A 17,448-nucleotide genomic window follows, 5' to 3' on the forward strand; every position below is an offset into this window, starting at 1 on the left:
GGCTGAAGGCCTGAGGCTCAGGAGAGCCAATGATGTAGGTCCTCGTCTGAGTCCAAAGGCCTGAGAGCCAAAACACTGACATCTAGCTTCAAGGAGTGAGCAAGTCACCCTTCCTTCACCTTTTCGTTCTATTTAAGCTCCCAATGGATTGAGTGGTGCCCGCCCGCATTCGTGAGAGCGGATCTTCTTTCTTTACTGAGTCTTCTGATTCAAACATAATCTCCTCTGGAAACATCCTCACAGACACTCACAGAAATAATGTCTTACCAGTTACCTGGGCATTCTTTAGCTCAGTCAAGCTGACATAAAATCAACCATCACATTCTCCCATAACCCCTAGCAAGCAGCGATCTTTTTGCCTCTGCGTTTTTGCCTTTTCCAGAATGTCATATAGTTGGAATCATAGCTTTTTCAGATCGGCTTCTTTCACTGAATAATATATTCTTAACATCCCTCCATGACTTTTCAAGGCTTATGGCTTAATTCTTCTTAGCACTGAATGTTCCATCGTCTGAATGTACTAGAGTTCATCCATTCATGCACTAAAGGACATCTTGCTTCCAGGTTTTGGCAGTCATGAATACAGCTGCTGTAAAATCCATGTGCAGGCTTCGTGTGGTTTTCAGCTCCTTTGGCTAAACGCCAAGGAGCGCAACTGCTGGATCACAGGGTGAGAGTATGTTTACAAAGAAACTTGCCAAAGTGGCTGTACCACTTTGCACTCCCACCAGCAGGGAATCAGAGCTCCTGCCGTTCAGCATCCTTTTTAATATCTGTAGACTCTAGTGTGCTTGCAACTCATTCCTAATGTTGGTAATTTCTGTGTTTTTTTTTTTTTTGGCTAGAGGTTTATCAATTTTACTGATCTCTCAAATCAGCTTTTAGCTTTATTTTCTCTGTTTTGTTTCATTCATTTCTGTTCTGGTATTTAATATTTCATTTCTGCCTCTCTGTCTAACTTGCTCTTTTTCTGTTAAGATGGAAGCTAAAGTCACTGAGACTTGTATCCTTTTCTAATATAGGTGCTTAATGCTATAAAACCTCCAAGTACTGCTTTAGCTGCACGCCACACACTGTTGTATTTTCATTTTTGGTCAGTTCAAAATAGCCTTTTGATTTTTTTCTCTGACCCTTAAGGTACTGGGAAGTGTGCTAGCTTTTTATAATATTTGGAGATTTTCCAAGTGTCTGTTATTGATTTATATTATACTTGGCATGACTTGCTCAATATCCCAGAATATGGTCTATCTTGGTAAATGTTCCATGTATTCTGTTGTTGTTGGGTAGTGTCAATTAGGCCACGATGGTTGACAGTATTGTTCAAGGTTTCTACATCATACTGTTTTTCTGTCTACTTGTTCTATCAGTTATTGAGAGGTGTGTTGAAATCTCTTACTGCAACTGTGGATGGGTGTACTTCTTGCAGTTTTAACAGAACTTCAAAATAAAGGCCACAAAAACTGATAAACTGGGATTAAGTTGAACCTTTTATTCATGAAATGACGCTCTGTATCATCTGTAGTAATATTCTCTGTGCTGAAATCTACTTTGTCTAATATATCTATTCAGATGTCTTTCATCTATCTTACCATCCTTCTATTTTTAATGTATTCATAAAGTGAGTTTCTTATAGGCAGCATATAGTTGGATCTTGCATTTTTATCTAATCTACCTTTTAACTGTGGCATTTACATTCATTACACTTAATGTGATTATTGACATTGTTGGATTTCAATCTACTATCTTGCTGCTCTTGTTTTCCATATGTACCATCCTGGCCTTTGAAGTCAAATCACAGATAAAATATTTAGGATGTGGTGCTTAAACTGTTTTGTGGTTCAGATAAAATATCTGAGTGTATACTCTGCAATATGAGACCGTCTCTCCTCTTAAGATGTGGTTTGGGAGGAAAATTCACCTTATATTTCAGAATTTTTAGTATATGCAAGTGATTCCCGAATGTCTTATCTCTAATTGAGCTACATCTTCCAAGAGTCTGACCTCTATATCCAACTGCCTGTTGAACAGCTCTCCTGGGTGCTGCACAGGCAACTTTGATGTCCAGTATCTAAGGTCACACAGCTCAAGCTAAGAAACTGGGACGCGTCTTGAGAGGCAAAGGACTCTACCGAGCCTACTGGCTCATCAGCTGACTCCAAGAGCATGCAACACACCTCAGACCAGAGGCCCCAATCCAAGACAAAATATCCTAAATAATCAAAAGGATTTTTTATTTTAAATGTAGATAATATCATAATTCATCAAAATAATTTATAATACTTAACTGCCTCTTATACTGTCTTATAAATGATGCCTTCTGAAGTTAAACATAATGTAGCTTCAGTTCTTTTAGATGATCTACTCACAACATACTAAACAATAATAGTTTTTTTTTTAAAGCACTATCTATCTCCTATGAAGTCTAAGAAAGGAAATCATGACAAGTTCCTGATCAGATAAAAACCACTGCATCATTAAAGAAGATTAAAAAGAGGCATAAATAAATCTGAATAGAAATATCCATTTTCCTGGGTTTTATCCTTCTGTACAAGCCCAATTCTAGGGTTAAAATGATATTCTGGTTTGCCTCTATAAGCAAGAAATTCCTTAACAGCAGCTCAGAAATAACCTTAATGTCTGGGTGAAACCAACTTCTTCACCTGTGGACACTCAGAGCTCCCATCTCTGTCAGACGGGTGTCACCTCTGCTAACACGCCCAGGCATCTCCGGGAGGACAGGGAAATGTCATCCTCTCCAAGATGGCTCTACTCTACGCAACCCAGGCGTTCCTAAAGCCCCAAACTCCACACAGGAGGCAACGCCTGCTGAAGCACCGCTCCCGCCACAGCATCCACCTTAACCTTCCAAATGCCACTGCTGTGAAGAGGAGCCATCGCAGATCGCCATGGCGACAGAGCCCTTCTGACCCAGGGGATCCACCGCTCTCAGGCACTGTCCAACTGACACCTGGTATAGCCGATTGTTTTTCTGGGGGAAAAAAAAAAAAAAGGTAGCAAGAAAAAAAATACTGCCAACTACTGGCAAAACGTGGAAATCCAGAAGAAATATGGAACATTTAAGAATTCAGATTAAGGGATACAACAGTCCCTCTTATCCAAAGATTAGTTTTCCGCTCTTTGTTACCTGCAGTACAGTACAGTAGGATACTTTCTGACCACAATCACGATTTGTATTATAGTCTAGTGATTTGTTTTTATAGAGAAAACAAACGGACTGTCGGGCTTCGGCAATCCTCCCACCTCAGCCTTCTCAGTGCTGGGATGACAGGTGGGAGCCACTGCACAACCACAGTATGCTGTGGTAACTGTTCTGTTCTTTAGAGTTATTGTTGTGAACCTCTTACTGTGCCTAATTGATGAATTTTATCACAGGTATATCTCTAGAAAAAAAATACAGTATATACAGGGTTTGTACTGCCTGTGGTTTCAGGCATCCACTCGGGGGACCACTGTACTGCAAACTGAGAAGATCACCCCCAAGGTAGAAAATGAGTTCATCTGCTGCACCCCTCACTCAACCTTGTGGGTCTCTGCACATTCTCCCAACATCACCGAGCACTCCTCACCCCAAAGGTCCACTGCTGGGATCCTCCTGACCCGTGGCATTTCATGAGCCGTGGTGGGTCTGATGAGCGAGTCTCTGACATATCTAGACAAAGGAGACTATTTAAAACCAGTTCATGCTCTTCATTATAAATCCAGATCTAGAGAAAAAAATAAAATAAAATTTAGATAACGAATTTTAAGACTGAACAACATTAATTCCTGGACTGTGTAGGTGATAGAGGAGCCCAACAAGCCTCTGGCTGACCCTCTGGAGACAGAAGGGCACATGGCTGCCATCTTCATCAATTCCTCATCGGTGGGGCAGTTAGGAAGCGCACAGACTGAAAGATTATCTTCAGGAACACACCTGGGTGACATGGCAAGTGCAGTGAACACCTCACTCTCCAACATGCGCCATCACTACGCTCAAAAGGAATCTGGTCTCTTCTGTTCTCCTATTTACTCATTGCTTCAACTTATAGACTCCAAATGGATGTGTGCAGTGTTCACTAACATGAAGACCCTCGATCAGAGTCATAGGGAGCTGTAAGAGAATTTTCTGTAACACTGCTATTGTTTCATAGCCTGTGTGTCCAGTAAGGGACCTACTGGCCACATGCAGCCATTGTACACTTGAAATGTGACTGGTGGCTACAGAATTAGCACAACTATAAAGTGACAACACAGTACATTTAGAATAGGATAACTCCATCACCCCAACTTATATTTTCTGGAACAAATTTCAGCTCTCATCTCACTGGGACCTATACCCCTGAAATGTCACCACAATTTTAATACTTCCACAACACTGCCACCTCTTCTACCCAGAAGCTGCACAGAAATCCCCCCCCCTTTTTTTTTTCAGACGGAGTCTCACTCTGTCACAAGGCTGGAGTGCAGTGGCACAATCTTGGCTCACTGCAACCTCTGCCTCCCAGGTTCAACCAATTCTCCTGCCTCAGCCTCCCGAGTAGCTGGGATTACAGGCATGCACCACCACACCCAGCTAATTTTTTTTGCATTTTTAGTAGAGATGGGATTTACCATGTTGGTCAGGGTGGTCTTGAACTCCTGACCTCGTGATCCACCCACCTCAGCCTCCCAAAGTGCTGGGATTACAGGCATGAGCCACTGCGCTGGGCCCCAGAAATCCCTTTTTAACCATGTTTTCAGCACATGTATCACCTGAGACAGTGGGCATGAACTCTTCTGGGAGAATGTTTGAAGAAATTTCACAGTATACATTATTTACCAAAAAGTCCACGTGGCTTTTTGTTTGTTTTTTCTGAGTGACACCAACCCACCACTAAAATAGAAATGAGACACTACAGTTTATGAGATTAGACTGCTGTTACATTATGCTATTTTATCAGACACAAATGAGTTTGAAATTGCTGTTTTCAATTGAAGTCCAAGTTATTTGCTGATTTTTAGGCCATTTTAATATTATTTAGGAGACATACATAAGCTGAAATTAAATTATATGAATGCAATGAACTGAAACTCTGTAGTGCTTCCCTTGGCCATTTCTAACAAATTTCTATGGCTCGTAAGTCACAAGTTATTCCCTGTAATATTAGAAAGTACAAATAATGGTGTAAACAATTAAAATGTTCCATGGCAATGAGCAGAGGTAGGAAAAACATACAAAGGAGGCGAAAGTAGCCGACTGAGGTGTCATCTAAGGCCACTCTCATCCTTTTAACCCATTTATGCCAAAGGCTGTAATTTTTTTCGGTGAAAAATCAGACCCTGGCGATGACCTTGAGCAGTAGGATACAGATAAGCCCCATAAGCTTAGCGTTCCAATAACGGAACACTACGCATAAATGGGTTAAGAAAAGCCAGAATAGTAGACACTGATGTCCTCAGGAGTGACTGCCAGCAGCTTCCCTTCATTGGAAGCCACCTTGCAGGCACTGGCTGTGAGCTCTGAGGCCTCACTCACCTGATTTGGGTCACTGTAGTCACAGGTCTTAAGCACCACGAGGCCTCCCTTCTGACTTGGGCGGCCCTGGGCCACCAGGCATTTGTTGGTCTGGAGGTGATAGAGCTGTAAAAGAAGGCACTCAGCTCAGAATGTGGGAAGCAATCCCAGAGACGCCTCCCGAGCCTGGAGGTGGTTCCGGGCGAAATGTGAAAGGTTATTCCGGAGGTACAAATTCCAAGATATGCATTTTTAATTCCTAAGTTCTAGCCTCAGAACACAGGAGCATCAAGATAGACAAAAGTTATAACTACAAAAGTTATCAGCAATTTTAACATGTAGGCAGTGTCAGCTAGGAATTCTAGCTACATATACATGTTTACTAATCTATAGCAGATGAAGGAAATTAAAATGTCATCCCTGCCCTAAAGAACTTTCAAATGAAGTCAGGGATATAAGAACAACATGTATAAAAAAGTACACAATGAAATGCAATATGCAGGCTACACTGGAGATACACAGATGACAACTATCATAGAACTGTGAGGGCGAGACAAATAGCAAGAAGTAATAATGGTAAGGGATCAACTACATGGGCACACTCTGCTCTCTTTTACTTAGAGAAAAATACCTAATACTAAACATCTTGATGCTGGGTTTTTGTTTTATTTTTGTTTTTGTTTTTTTGTCTTATTATAGAGTAGAGAGAAGAGGAAGGGGAAAAGCTCTAGGCTTCCTCCTAGCCACTGAGGGAAGAGTTGGCACTGTTCTGGCAGAAGTGCCTTCTTCATAAAAGAAGGGACACTGGGCAACACAGACAAGTATATGCCCTTAGCTTTAGAAGCCAACTCTAAGAGATGACTCAGGAGAAAGGGGTGATTTTCTGGCCAGATCCCTGTAACTATATAACTGTAATGAGTTTAAGACACAAAGACAGCTAAGGAAATGTGGTTGATGAATGTGCTTTCTGCTGAGCTCAGGTGACTTCTGGGAACACCAGACGTGAAATCCCACCCCATTCCCCCACTCTGGCCCTCACTACCACCTCCGCTCTATCTGTGACTTGGTTCCCAGAACTAAGAGTAAACAGCAGATCACTGCCCCATGCTCCACTTGTTTTCCTTTTTGGCCTGTCCTCTGACACTTCCATGGCCTCTGTCCAGGGTGTATTCCCATGTGCCTCTGCACTCTTGGAAACTGTCACATAACTTAGCCTCAGAGAAGGCAACTATGCCGGCAAGGCAAGGATCTACACTTGAGGTCCTACACTTGTGTAGAGGAAGTTCTCATAAACAGAATATAATGAAAGGCAAGCTGAAGTCTGTCATTAGACTCTGCTAAATCCACAGTGTCATGTGTTACAGCTTACGGGCACTTCAAAACTTTTCATATCAAACGTAAGACACCTGGAAAAGACTGCTTTCTTACCCTTCCACGTTGAAGGACTTTCGGTCGTTTTGGCCCTCTGTTGACAAAAATGGGTTGTTGGGGTTTGGCATGGGGCCCAGATATCTGCATCTCTGGGTATATATTATCCAAATACCATTTAAATGATTTACAACCCAACTTCTTTCTCAATTCAACACGCTCACTGATATTTCCATAGCTTTTCGTCTTCAGGTCAGGTCTTAAGGAAAAATACTGCTCCTGAATTTAAAAAAGTAAAAATAAGAAAATCAAATTTTTTGTTAAAAATGATTATACATATTTTTTACATGATGAAGTCCATTACTAACGATGATAACATGTACCTTAAACTGTATCTGAGAATCAGTGAAACAGGCGTATATATGAGATCAGTGGGTCTCAAACTCGTGAGTCTCAGTAATCGATGTTCTTAAAAATTACGGAAAACTCCCAGGAGGGTCTGCCTGTGTGGGCTGTGTCTGTTCATATTTATCACACAGAAATTAAAACAGAGAAACCTACAAATTATTAATTCCTTAAAATAATTAAAAACTCATTACAAACACAAGATTTAGTGAGAACAGTGGCATTACTTTATATTTTTGCAAACCTTTTTGCTGGCTGGCTGGCTTAAAACAAGTCAGCTAAATTCTCACATCTGCATTTAGCCTGCTGCCATGTGTTGTTTTGGTTAAATATATGTATTTTTAAAATTACAACCTATATATAATTATGGGGTTAACACTACTCCAAAATTCAATAACTTTTAAAGTTTAGTTACAACGCGGAACATGAAATCATATTAAGATTTTTACACTGTTGCATTAAAACGTACTGGTCTATCGGCTGGGCGTCGTGGCTCACACTTGTAATCCCAGCACTTTGGGAGGCCAAGGCAGGCAGATCACTTTAGGTCAGGTGTTTGAGACCAGCCTGGCCAACATGATGAAACCCCCTCTCTATGAAAAAATAGAAAAATTAGTTGGGCACGGTGGCACATGCCTGTAATCCCAGCTACTTGGGGGCTGAGGCTGCAGAATCACTTGAACCCAGGAGGTGGAGGCTGCAGTGAACTGAGATTGTGCCACTGCACTACAGCCTGGGCGACAGAGTGAGACTCTGACTCAAAAAAGACAAATAAAATCTCATGGTCTGTATGGCTCTCTGAATGGATCTTCCACCCGTTTTTGTAACAGCATGCATTAATCATTTGGAAAATGCTATATATACTATATATATATATATACATAAAGCCACTATATATATATATAATATATATATATATATATAATATATATAATATATAATATATATAATATATATAATATATAATATATATAATATATATAATATATATATATATATAATATATAATATATAATATATATATAATATATATATATATAATATATATATATAACCACTGATCTCCTCAGTAAAGAAAATTTTTTTTTTTTTTGAGATGGAGTTTCACTCTTGTTGCCCAGGTGGAGTGCAGTGGCACTATCTCGGCACACCACAACCTCCACCTCCTGGGTTCAAGCCATTCTCCTGCCTCAGACTCCTGAGTAGCTGGCATTCACGCACCAGCACACCCGGCTAATTTTGTATTTTTAGTAGAGACGGGGTTTCTTCATGTTGGTCAGGCTGGTCTCGAACTCCCGACCCCAGGTGATCCTCCCGCCTCGGCCTCACAAAGTGCTGGGATTACAGGCATGAGCCACCGTACCCGGCCAAGTAAAATTTTTAAGTACTAGGAAGCTGTCAAGCTCCTGGTGGTAAATGTAAGTTTTTCAAATTCTAATTTTCACTTAAGAGCTTGAATTTTATCATTTGCAACAAATACTGTAGTTGTTTTCATTTTCATTATTTAGTTCGTTTTACCCAAATATGAGTAATTATGGTTTGTGAGTCAGTCAGTCTTAACACATAAAAAGAGTGTTCCTGGAAAGCAGTGGCTAGCTCCGCCCACAACCCAAACAACTGCACACGTGTTTTTCCTTGAACCAACCACTGTACTTCAGTACGCAGCAGAAGTGCTTTCCGTGTGAGCATGCTTACTCACACAGGATACTAAAAAGGCACGTTGAGATTTACTGAAATTATTATTATATCAATGACATTCAGAAATGAAACTGGCCTTTGTCTTCTCAGTGAGTGCTGGTGAAGAATGCAGTGACTACAGTATAACTGGGTGATGATGCCTCGATTTATGCTAAGGCACTAGCCATTTTACTCACCTATTTTACACACTCAGTGCAATGTCAACATGGTCAAAGAGGCAAATACTGTATTAACCTCTGAAAATGATTTTAAACTGGCAGACCTCCTCAGAGAGTGGCTAGGACTGGGACCATGCGTTGAGAACTATAGTACCCAGTGATGATTTAGAGATGAGCATGGAATTACACCTGAAAGTCTGGTCAAGGAGGGAGAAGGGAGATAAACAGTACTATAGAAGAAACACCGTGGAGTCCCTACTGCCCCCAAACACAGCGCACCACTCTGTCCCTCTCATTCCAGCACACGCTACATGTCTCTGTTTACATTTTCCTCATGGTGTGAAAAATTACTGTGCACTCCCTTATTCATCTTTTATCCCTCAAAAACCTAACACAGAGCCTGGCATACGGGAGGTGCAAAACAAATGTTTAAAAAATAACTATACACAAATACAGCAGCAGCTGGGCGCGGTGGTTCACGCCTGTAATCCCAGCACTTTGGGAGGCCAAGACTGGCAGATCATCTGAGGTCATGAATTCGAGACCACACTGACCAAAATGATGAAACCCCATCTCTACTAAAAAAAACCAAATTAGCCAGGAATGGTGGCACACACCTGTAATCCCAGGTACTCGGGAGGCAGAGGCTGAGGCAGGAGAATCACTTGAACCCAGGAGGTGGAGGTTGCGGTGAGCTGAGATTGCACCACTGAACTTCAGCCTGGGCAACAAGAGTGAAACTCCGTCTCAAAAAAAAAAAAAATTCACAGCATTTGTCATAACAGTCAAAAGTGGAACAGGCCAGGCATGATGGCTCACACCTATAATCCCAGCACTTTGGGGAGGCCAAGGCAGGTGGATCGCCTGAGCTCAGGAATTTCAGACCAGCCTAGGTAACACGGCAAAACCCCATCTCCACCAAAATACAAAAATTAGTCGGGCATGGTGGTGTGGGAGCTGAAGTGGGAGGATCACTTGATCCTGGGAGGCGGAGGCTGCGGTGAGCCAAAATCGTGCCACTGTACTCCAGACTGGGTGATAGAGTGAGACTGTCTCAAAAAAAAAAAAAAGTGGAAAAAACCTAAATGTTGATCAGCTGGATGGATAAAGTAAAATGTGGTCTGTTCATACAATGGGATATTATTTGGCAATGAAAAGGAATGCAGACCCATACATGGTGCGACACGGACGAACCTGAAAACGCTGTGCTCAACTGAAGAAGCCAGACGGAAAAGACCACGTGGTTTATGATTCCATCTGTATGAGTAGACACTTACAAAATGACAAGAGTCAGATTAGAACCAAAAAGAAGTGAAGTACTAGGTGAAGAGGGTGGGGGGAAACTAGAAAGAGTCGGCCCTAAGGTGAAGGTTAACCAAGAGAAATATGCCAGAGTGAAAAGTAAAGCAACCAAAGCTATCACTAGACCAGTCACTACTGGCTTCTCATTCATCCTTCTAAACAAGAAATTTCATCTCACCTTGTATTCATCCAACCAGACATGTGCCAGCCTCAAAGAGTTGTGTGTCATGGTGTCCTGGCCTTCAGGGGATCCATAGGGTCGCCTTTTTCGGAAAATGTGTCCTACTCTAGAGCAAGGGATGATGAAAAGCTTACCGCCACACATCCAGATCTGGTCAGAAGCAAAAACAGGTGTGAACAGTTGCCTCATGTTATTGTGAAACCAATGTATGAATTTTCAATGAAATTAATCTTTATTCAATAGGTGTTTATGAAACTTGGCAAGATATTTACATCTCATTAGATACAAATATTCAAATAGAAGAAAATGAGAAGGTACACATTGTTAAAAATTATCTGTCTTTATCATTACAAGGAACTGAATTCTAAAACAATGCACATAGTAAGCATTTACTACCATGTGTCTGAAATTGCACTTACCCAACTCTGTCGCTTTAACAGATCAAAAGACTTGATGTTAGGCACTTAAGGACAAGAAGTGCTTATTACCTGGTCCTCTCATTTCAGTTTCACAGGTACTTGCTTATACAATGCATATTCTTTTTTAGAAAACAGATTTTTAAATATAAAATATATAGAATAACTCCAGATTAAGATTCAAAAGACCTTAGCTCTGGTCTAAATTCTGTCCTTGACTATCTGAATTACTTTGGAGTTAAGTTCGTTTTTGTGACACTCAATTACCTTATTTTAAAAAAAAAAAAAGAGAGACTGAACTTTTAATAATAAAATCTATTAAATAAGAGGCACAATAAAATCTATTACGCCTTTAACCCTAACATTCTAAAACTTACAGAATGAAAACCTGCTTTTTTTGTTGTTGTTGTCGAGACACAGCCTTGCTCTTGTCCCCCAGGCTAAAGTGCAGTGGCACCTGGCTCACTGCAACCTCTGCCTCCCAGGTTCAAGCGATTCTCCTGCCTCGGCCTCCCGAGTAGCTGGGATTACAGGCACCCGCCACCACGCCCAGCTAATTTTTTTGTATTTTTAGTAGAGACGGGGTTTCACCATGTTGGCCAGGCTGGTCTTGAATCCTGACCTCAGGATCAGCCCGCCTTGGCCTCCCAAAGTGCTGGGATTATGGGCGTGAGCCACCACGGACCCAGCCAAAACCTGCTTTTTAGAAATACTGTAGTCAATACATTTGCAGAAATACAAAAGGACATATGAACAAGTATCATGGTATTATCTGATAGGGATTCTGCTAACTGGACTAGGAGATGGTTGGGAGAAATACTGGGATATTTGCTTGGAAGGAGAAGTCTCAGCTCTCCCCTTGCCCTCTTTCTGCCTTTTCCAAAGACTGTCTACACCATGGGCCTCTGAGCCACAGACCCCACCTACACTGTTACCTTTCAAACCTAAGCAATTGGAGAAGACAGATAATGCAAGGTGGATTTCTTCCTCAGGACAGGGGTACCTGTATACATAAAGGACTTAGTAAGCTATACATGGGGTGACGGTATAAGGCAGCATCGAACTGAGCTGTTTCTGAAAGTACAATGGGAAGCTATTAATTTTTCCAAGAGAACAGGTATGAACTAGGATGGTCTTAGGCCTCAGGGAAATCTGGTCACTCTGACTATATGTATCTGGTAGTATCAATAAAATAAACCAACAAAAAAAGAACAAACCTTTAAATTAGCACACTAAGACATTCTACATTTGTATCCAACCATTCTTTACAACAATACTTTAATAATTTATATATATGCATATACATACACATACATACACAGGGTGGAATAACAGATACTGGAGACTCTAAAAGGTGGGAGGGGAGTGAGGGATGAAGTACGACCTATTGGGTACAATGTTCATTATTCCAGTGATGAGTGCACTAAAAGCCAGACTTCACCACCACACACTATGCACTTGTACCTCTAAATCCATAGAAACAGACTAGGTACAGTGGCTCACGCCTATAATCCTAACACCTTGGGAAGTCAAGGCAGGAGGATTGCTCGAGTCCAGGAGTTCAAGACCAGCCTGGGCAACATAGCGAGACTCGCATCTCTACAAAAAATAGAAAATTAGCCAGGTGTGGTGACATGCGCCTCTACTCCCAGCTACTTAGGAGGCTGAGAGGGGGAGGGTTGCTTGAGCCCAGGAGTTCGAGGCTGCAGTGAGCCACTGTGTTCATGCCACTCTACTCCAACCTGGGCAGCAGAGCAAAACCTTGTCTCAAAAAAATAAATATGAATAAATATATGGCTTCTTATATGCTTTTTCATTTTGTTGTTGTTTTCCTAGTCAATGGATCAACATGTACACTTTGATGTTTTAAATAGATATTATCCATATCACAGATTCTGGCAAGGTAGCATTCATTAAGGACAACTTGTCAATAAAGATAATCATGGAGCACTCTGGGAGGCCGAGGCAGGAGGATCACTTGAGCCCAAGAGTTCAACACCAGCCTGGGCAACACAGTGAGACCCCATCTCTACAAAAAACAGAAAAACTACAGGCACGTGCCTGTAGTCCCAGCTACTCAGGAGGCTGAGACAAGAGGATCGCTTGAGCCCAGGAGGTCAAGGCTGCAGTGAGCTATGATCACACCACTGCACTCCAGCCTGGGCGGCAGAGAAATACCCTATCTCAAAAAATATAATAATCAAGGAGAACATAAAGAAAATACGAGATCATGGATGAAAATCATATTCCACTACACACAGTTATTAATTGAGCATGCAAAAAAATTACCCGAAATGATATTTCCAAGTTTTCTCCTCCCCAGATATCCATGCCACTATCATACTGTCCAAGTTCATGGAAATACTCTCTGTTCATGGCAAACAAACCTCCAGCCATTGTTGGTGACCTCGAAAAAGGAAAACAATTACTGTACTCATTCCACAGTCAGTTATCTTACCTACTACTTTTGTTTAAAATACTCAGTGTCATTTTGGAACATAACTAATAAAAATTGAATTAATGATTATGAAACATGTTATCCAGTATCAGAGAAAGAGCCAGGCCATACAACTGAATTTGCTAGATTGCTAATAATATGCTAGTATCTGGCATACGAAGGCTACTTTTCTAAGTCTCAGAAGTTCTTTTCCTATTATAACCATTTCTGATAGAAAGCCACCTGATATGGCCATTCCTTCTGACAATCTCACAGAGCCTTGGGGATCAAAACTGGGCTCTAAGGTCCACCAAGGAGAGATCTGACAAACATCACACATTGGGAGTTGGACTCACACAAGTTAGACCAGTGGCTCTCAACTGGGATGACTGTGTCCCCAACGGTCATTTCATAATGTTTAGAGCATTTTTAGCTGTCATATCTTGATGTGTTTGTGTGGCAGGGTGCTCCTAGAATCTGGGCTGAGGTCAGGGATTCTGCTACCTATCCTAAAATGCACAAGACGGCCCCCTACAACAAAGAATTATCTGGCCCAAAATGTCAGTAGTGCCAAGGCTGAGAAGCCCTGTGCTGGACTGAGAAAAGCCGTAGACTGGTCCTCTCAGGGACTCGAGCTAGTAGCCAGTCCGCTCACTTCCTAAAACTGGATAGAGGGGAGTGTGGATTCTAGTGGCCCAAGCTGCCTGCAGAAGAGAAGCAACAATTATCTCTGCAGGGAAAAAACATCATCCCAGGTATGTATTTCTATAATTTTTCATACATCATGTCTGGCACTAAGCAAAAATAAATAAGCAACAAATAAATAACCAGGCAAATGGGAAAATAAAATCATATGAAAGCAAAATGAGAGAAACAACATACAACAGAAACAGATACGCAGTGGTTTCAAATATGGAATCATCAAGCAAAGACTTTAACTGCTCGGTATATTCAAAGAAAAAGACAAGGCAGAATTCGGCAGCAAATTAGTTACCTCAAAAAAGTAACCCTGTTTATACATATCCAAAAAACACTTTTTAAAAACAAGACCAAAAAAATGTAAGCAGCCAGTGAGAAAGAGATTATCTTAAGGGAAGCAAAGTAAGACTAAAAACACTGACTTCCTGTCTGAAATGGTGAATGCCAGAAGGTTCTTGAATGATGCCTTCAAACGCTGAAAGAACAGCATGTCTGCCACTGCCAACCTAGAACTGGATATTGAGTAGACATGTTCTTCAAAACAATGCTGAAACACAAGGACATTTTCGGAAAAACACAGGGCTAATCACTAGGAGGTCCAACTAAAGGGACGACTAAGAGCGTTCTTCAGCCAGGATGAGAGCAATCCCGGACAGAGCCTGCAGCTGCAGAAGGAACAGGGTAACATAAAGGGGAGATACTTGGGCAAGCCTGTGTGAATACTGCTATGTAAGAAATGGCTTCTGGGATTTAAATTATATGGACAGCAACAACAACAAGTAAACTGGGGGAAAAATAACTGAAACATGAACATTCTGAGATCCTGGCATTGTTTGGAGAAAGTACCAATTTTGATCACACTCTGGCAAATCAAGAACAAATGTTGCATTCTTTAAAAGTTAAAATACAGGCAAACCTCTCTGAATTCAATCTACATAAGAAGTTTTTAAAGAAAACAAAAATAAGAAAGAAAAGCAGATTTATATTACAGAAGATGAAACACAGATAAGAACATAAAATAATTCCTATACTATGACTTTAATAATTATACTAGCAGGAATACAACTTCAAAATCCTAATGAAAGCAAAGGCTTACGTATTAATGTTTTTCACAGCATCACTCAGGTTACCAAACAACTGAAGGTAAGTTAGTGAACAATAAATACACCACGGTGTTTGACATACCAAGAGCAAACACCACATGGGGCCCTCCCAGGGCTTCCTCTGCAATGGTGGCGTGGTCTGTCTGCCTTTCTCACAAGGCTCTAAGTCCTTGAGGGGACATATAGTATCTTACTCATAAATCTTTCCTCAGGACTTGGCAGACTGCATACAATTCAATACATACTCAAGAATTTTTAAATGTACAAATTAAGTCAACACTTTTGCTCCTTACAAAGGAGGAATTATCTTTAATATCATTTTTTTTCTCTTTTAAGGAAGCACTGGTAGGAATTTTTCAAACAAAGGAGCGATCTTACTTAATTGGTGCAGTGGCTCCCTCCGCTCCTCCTAGCTCAGAAAGGGGGACAAGATCCCATTTGAAGTGCAGCCCCCAGTTGAACCCTCCGCGGACGACAGGGGACGAGCTGTAGGCCAGCGTGTCGGCGCTGATGATGTCGATCACTGGGCACACCACGGTATGCCGGTCCTCATGGATGGCGGCCAACAAGGGCTGCAGCCACATCATATTCACTTCACAGTGGCTGTCCAGGAACACAAGGACTTCTCCTAGGGAGGAAACAACAGAGGCTCAGGAGAGTGTTGCAACACTCAATTTAGGCACAGCCACCCGTCCAATGGGACGATGCAGTGACACAGCATGAAACACAACCGCCACCCTGCCAGCCGCAGACGGCTTAACTGCTGCACCACACTTCACTGCTGATGCTCAGCAAGGACGCCCCTCAGCCAGGAATGCTGCCAGCAGTGTTCTGCTGTAGTTGAGGGACCCATACAAATCACAGGTGCGCCTCTTGAGAAAACGGACAGGCAATTCACTCTCTTCAGGAACAACTCAACTCTCTGGAAGGCCAGATATTGAGTATTTCAAGATGTTTTGGTGCCATGACAGTGCCCAGTTGTGTTGATATTTTTATTACAATTATTTTAATCAAAATATTTCGAAATTTAGCACACACTTATAATACATCTCTCTGCCTCAGTAAACAGAGTACAGAGAACACAGCTGCCTTCCTCACTGGTGACGAGGAAATGCACTGTAACCATGGCTGGCTGCTGCCACACAGTTCTCCCGAAGAGAAGGAGGTGCAGCCGGGGGCACTGTCGGGGATGCCTCCTGCTCATTTCTGTTTCTTCCATGTCCCACCTTTCCTTTCTACTGTCCCCCACCCTCTTGGCTTCAGTGGCTCTCATCTGCCAATGGGATACACCTTTCTTCTAGCTAGCAAAATATAAATCATCAACATTTTATCCTGCACTTTAAGCTCCCCTTGATAAACGTGAGCAGAACTGAGAATTTTTTTTTTTTTTTTTTTTTTTACATATAATTTCAAATTTAAGAGCTCCATGGTTCTTCTGAGCAGTTGAGAAACTTAGAATCTCATCATCAGGTCGCATTATTGTTTTTCTAAAAGTGCACTCATGAAATGTATCAAGATTTTACATGGACTACTTAAAGCACCAGATGTTATTTATCCAACTTCAACTAGTGATAAAAGCAGTATCTCAGTTTTCAATGATGCCCGTCAATCAGTCCCGCAGATCAGTGTCTGTAAACAGCCTGAAGATGTGGGAATGTAGGCAGCAGGCAGCTCTCCCCTGTCACTGAACGCAGAAAGGCAGGACCTCCCACATGCACATCAGTGGGGGTGAGGTGGGATCAATTCAATCACAATTGCTTCCAGGAGAAAATGGATTCAGAGCTTTTCTTATTCCAAAAGTGTTACTTTTTCCAATTAACACCAATTTAACTAAATGAAGACTACACCTGGTCACCTGAAACAGGTGAACCTGAAACAATGACTTCCGCGCAAACTGACTTGCTTCTGACAGATCCATACAGATCCTAAACTATATCTGAATGAGGACCTGAAGAGATCATAAAGGGAAAAAAACCTAAATAACTACTGCTATCTAAAAACAGTCAATTCACAGTAAACATGCATTCTAACGGAACCATGTTTTGAGTTGCTTAATACTGAAAATACCCCATAATTTTCACTCTGTTGCTTTGCCTTGAGTAACTCCACACAGTCAATTCAGTAAATCTTTACATGACTAGAAACCTAGAAAAAATAGTCTCACAAGCCTTGAATTCAGTCTGCATC

General features: G+C 41.5%; 1 protein-coding gene across 3 annotated transcripts in view; it reads right to left on the reverse strand.

The window, feature by feature from the left end:
• Positions 1–2,207: 2,207 nt before the first annotated feature.
• Positions 2,208–17,448, reverse strand: part of GALNT11 (polypeptide N-acetylgalactosaminyltransferase 11) — an 83,772-nt gene continuing 68,531 nt past the window's right edge. For all 3 annotated transcript variants that reach the window (XM_033191780.1, XM_033191781.1, XM_033191782.1), the window contains exons 6-12: positions 15,640–15,889; positions 13,312–13,429; positions 10,604–10,756; positions 6,923–7,141; positions 5,516–5,620; positions 3,588–3,725; positions 2,208–2,989 (exon numbers count right to left, since the gene is read on the reverse strand). In XM_033191780.1, the coding sequence (XP_033047671.1) occupies positions 2,858–2,989; positions 3,588–3,725; positions 5,516–5,620; positions 6,923–7,141; positions 10,604–10,756; positions 13,312–13,429; positions 15,640–15,889 (1,115 nt within the window). In that variant the 3' untranslated portion in view covers positions 2,208–2,857. The remainder of the gene's footprint in view (positions 2,990–3,587; positions 3,726–5,515; positions 5,621–6,922; positions 7,142–10,603; positions 10,757–13,311; positions 13,430–15,639; positions 15,890–17,448) is intronic.

Source organism: Trachypithecus francoisi, unplaced genomic scaffold, assembly GCF_009764315.1.
Source record: "Trachypithecus francoisi isolate TF-2019V2 unplaced genomic scaffold, Tfra_2.0 Lachesis_group4, whole genome shotgun sequence".
Classification (NCBI taxonomy): Eukaryota; Metazoa; Chordata; class Mammalia; order Primates; family Cercopithecidae; genus Trachypithecus; species Trachypithecus francoisi.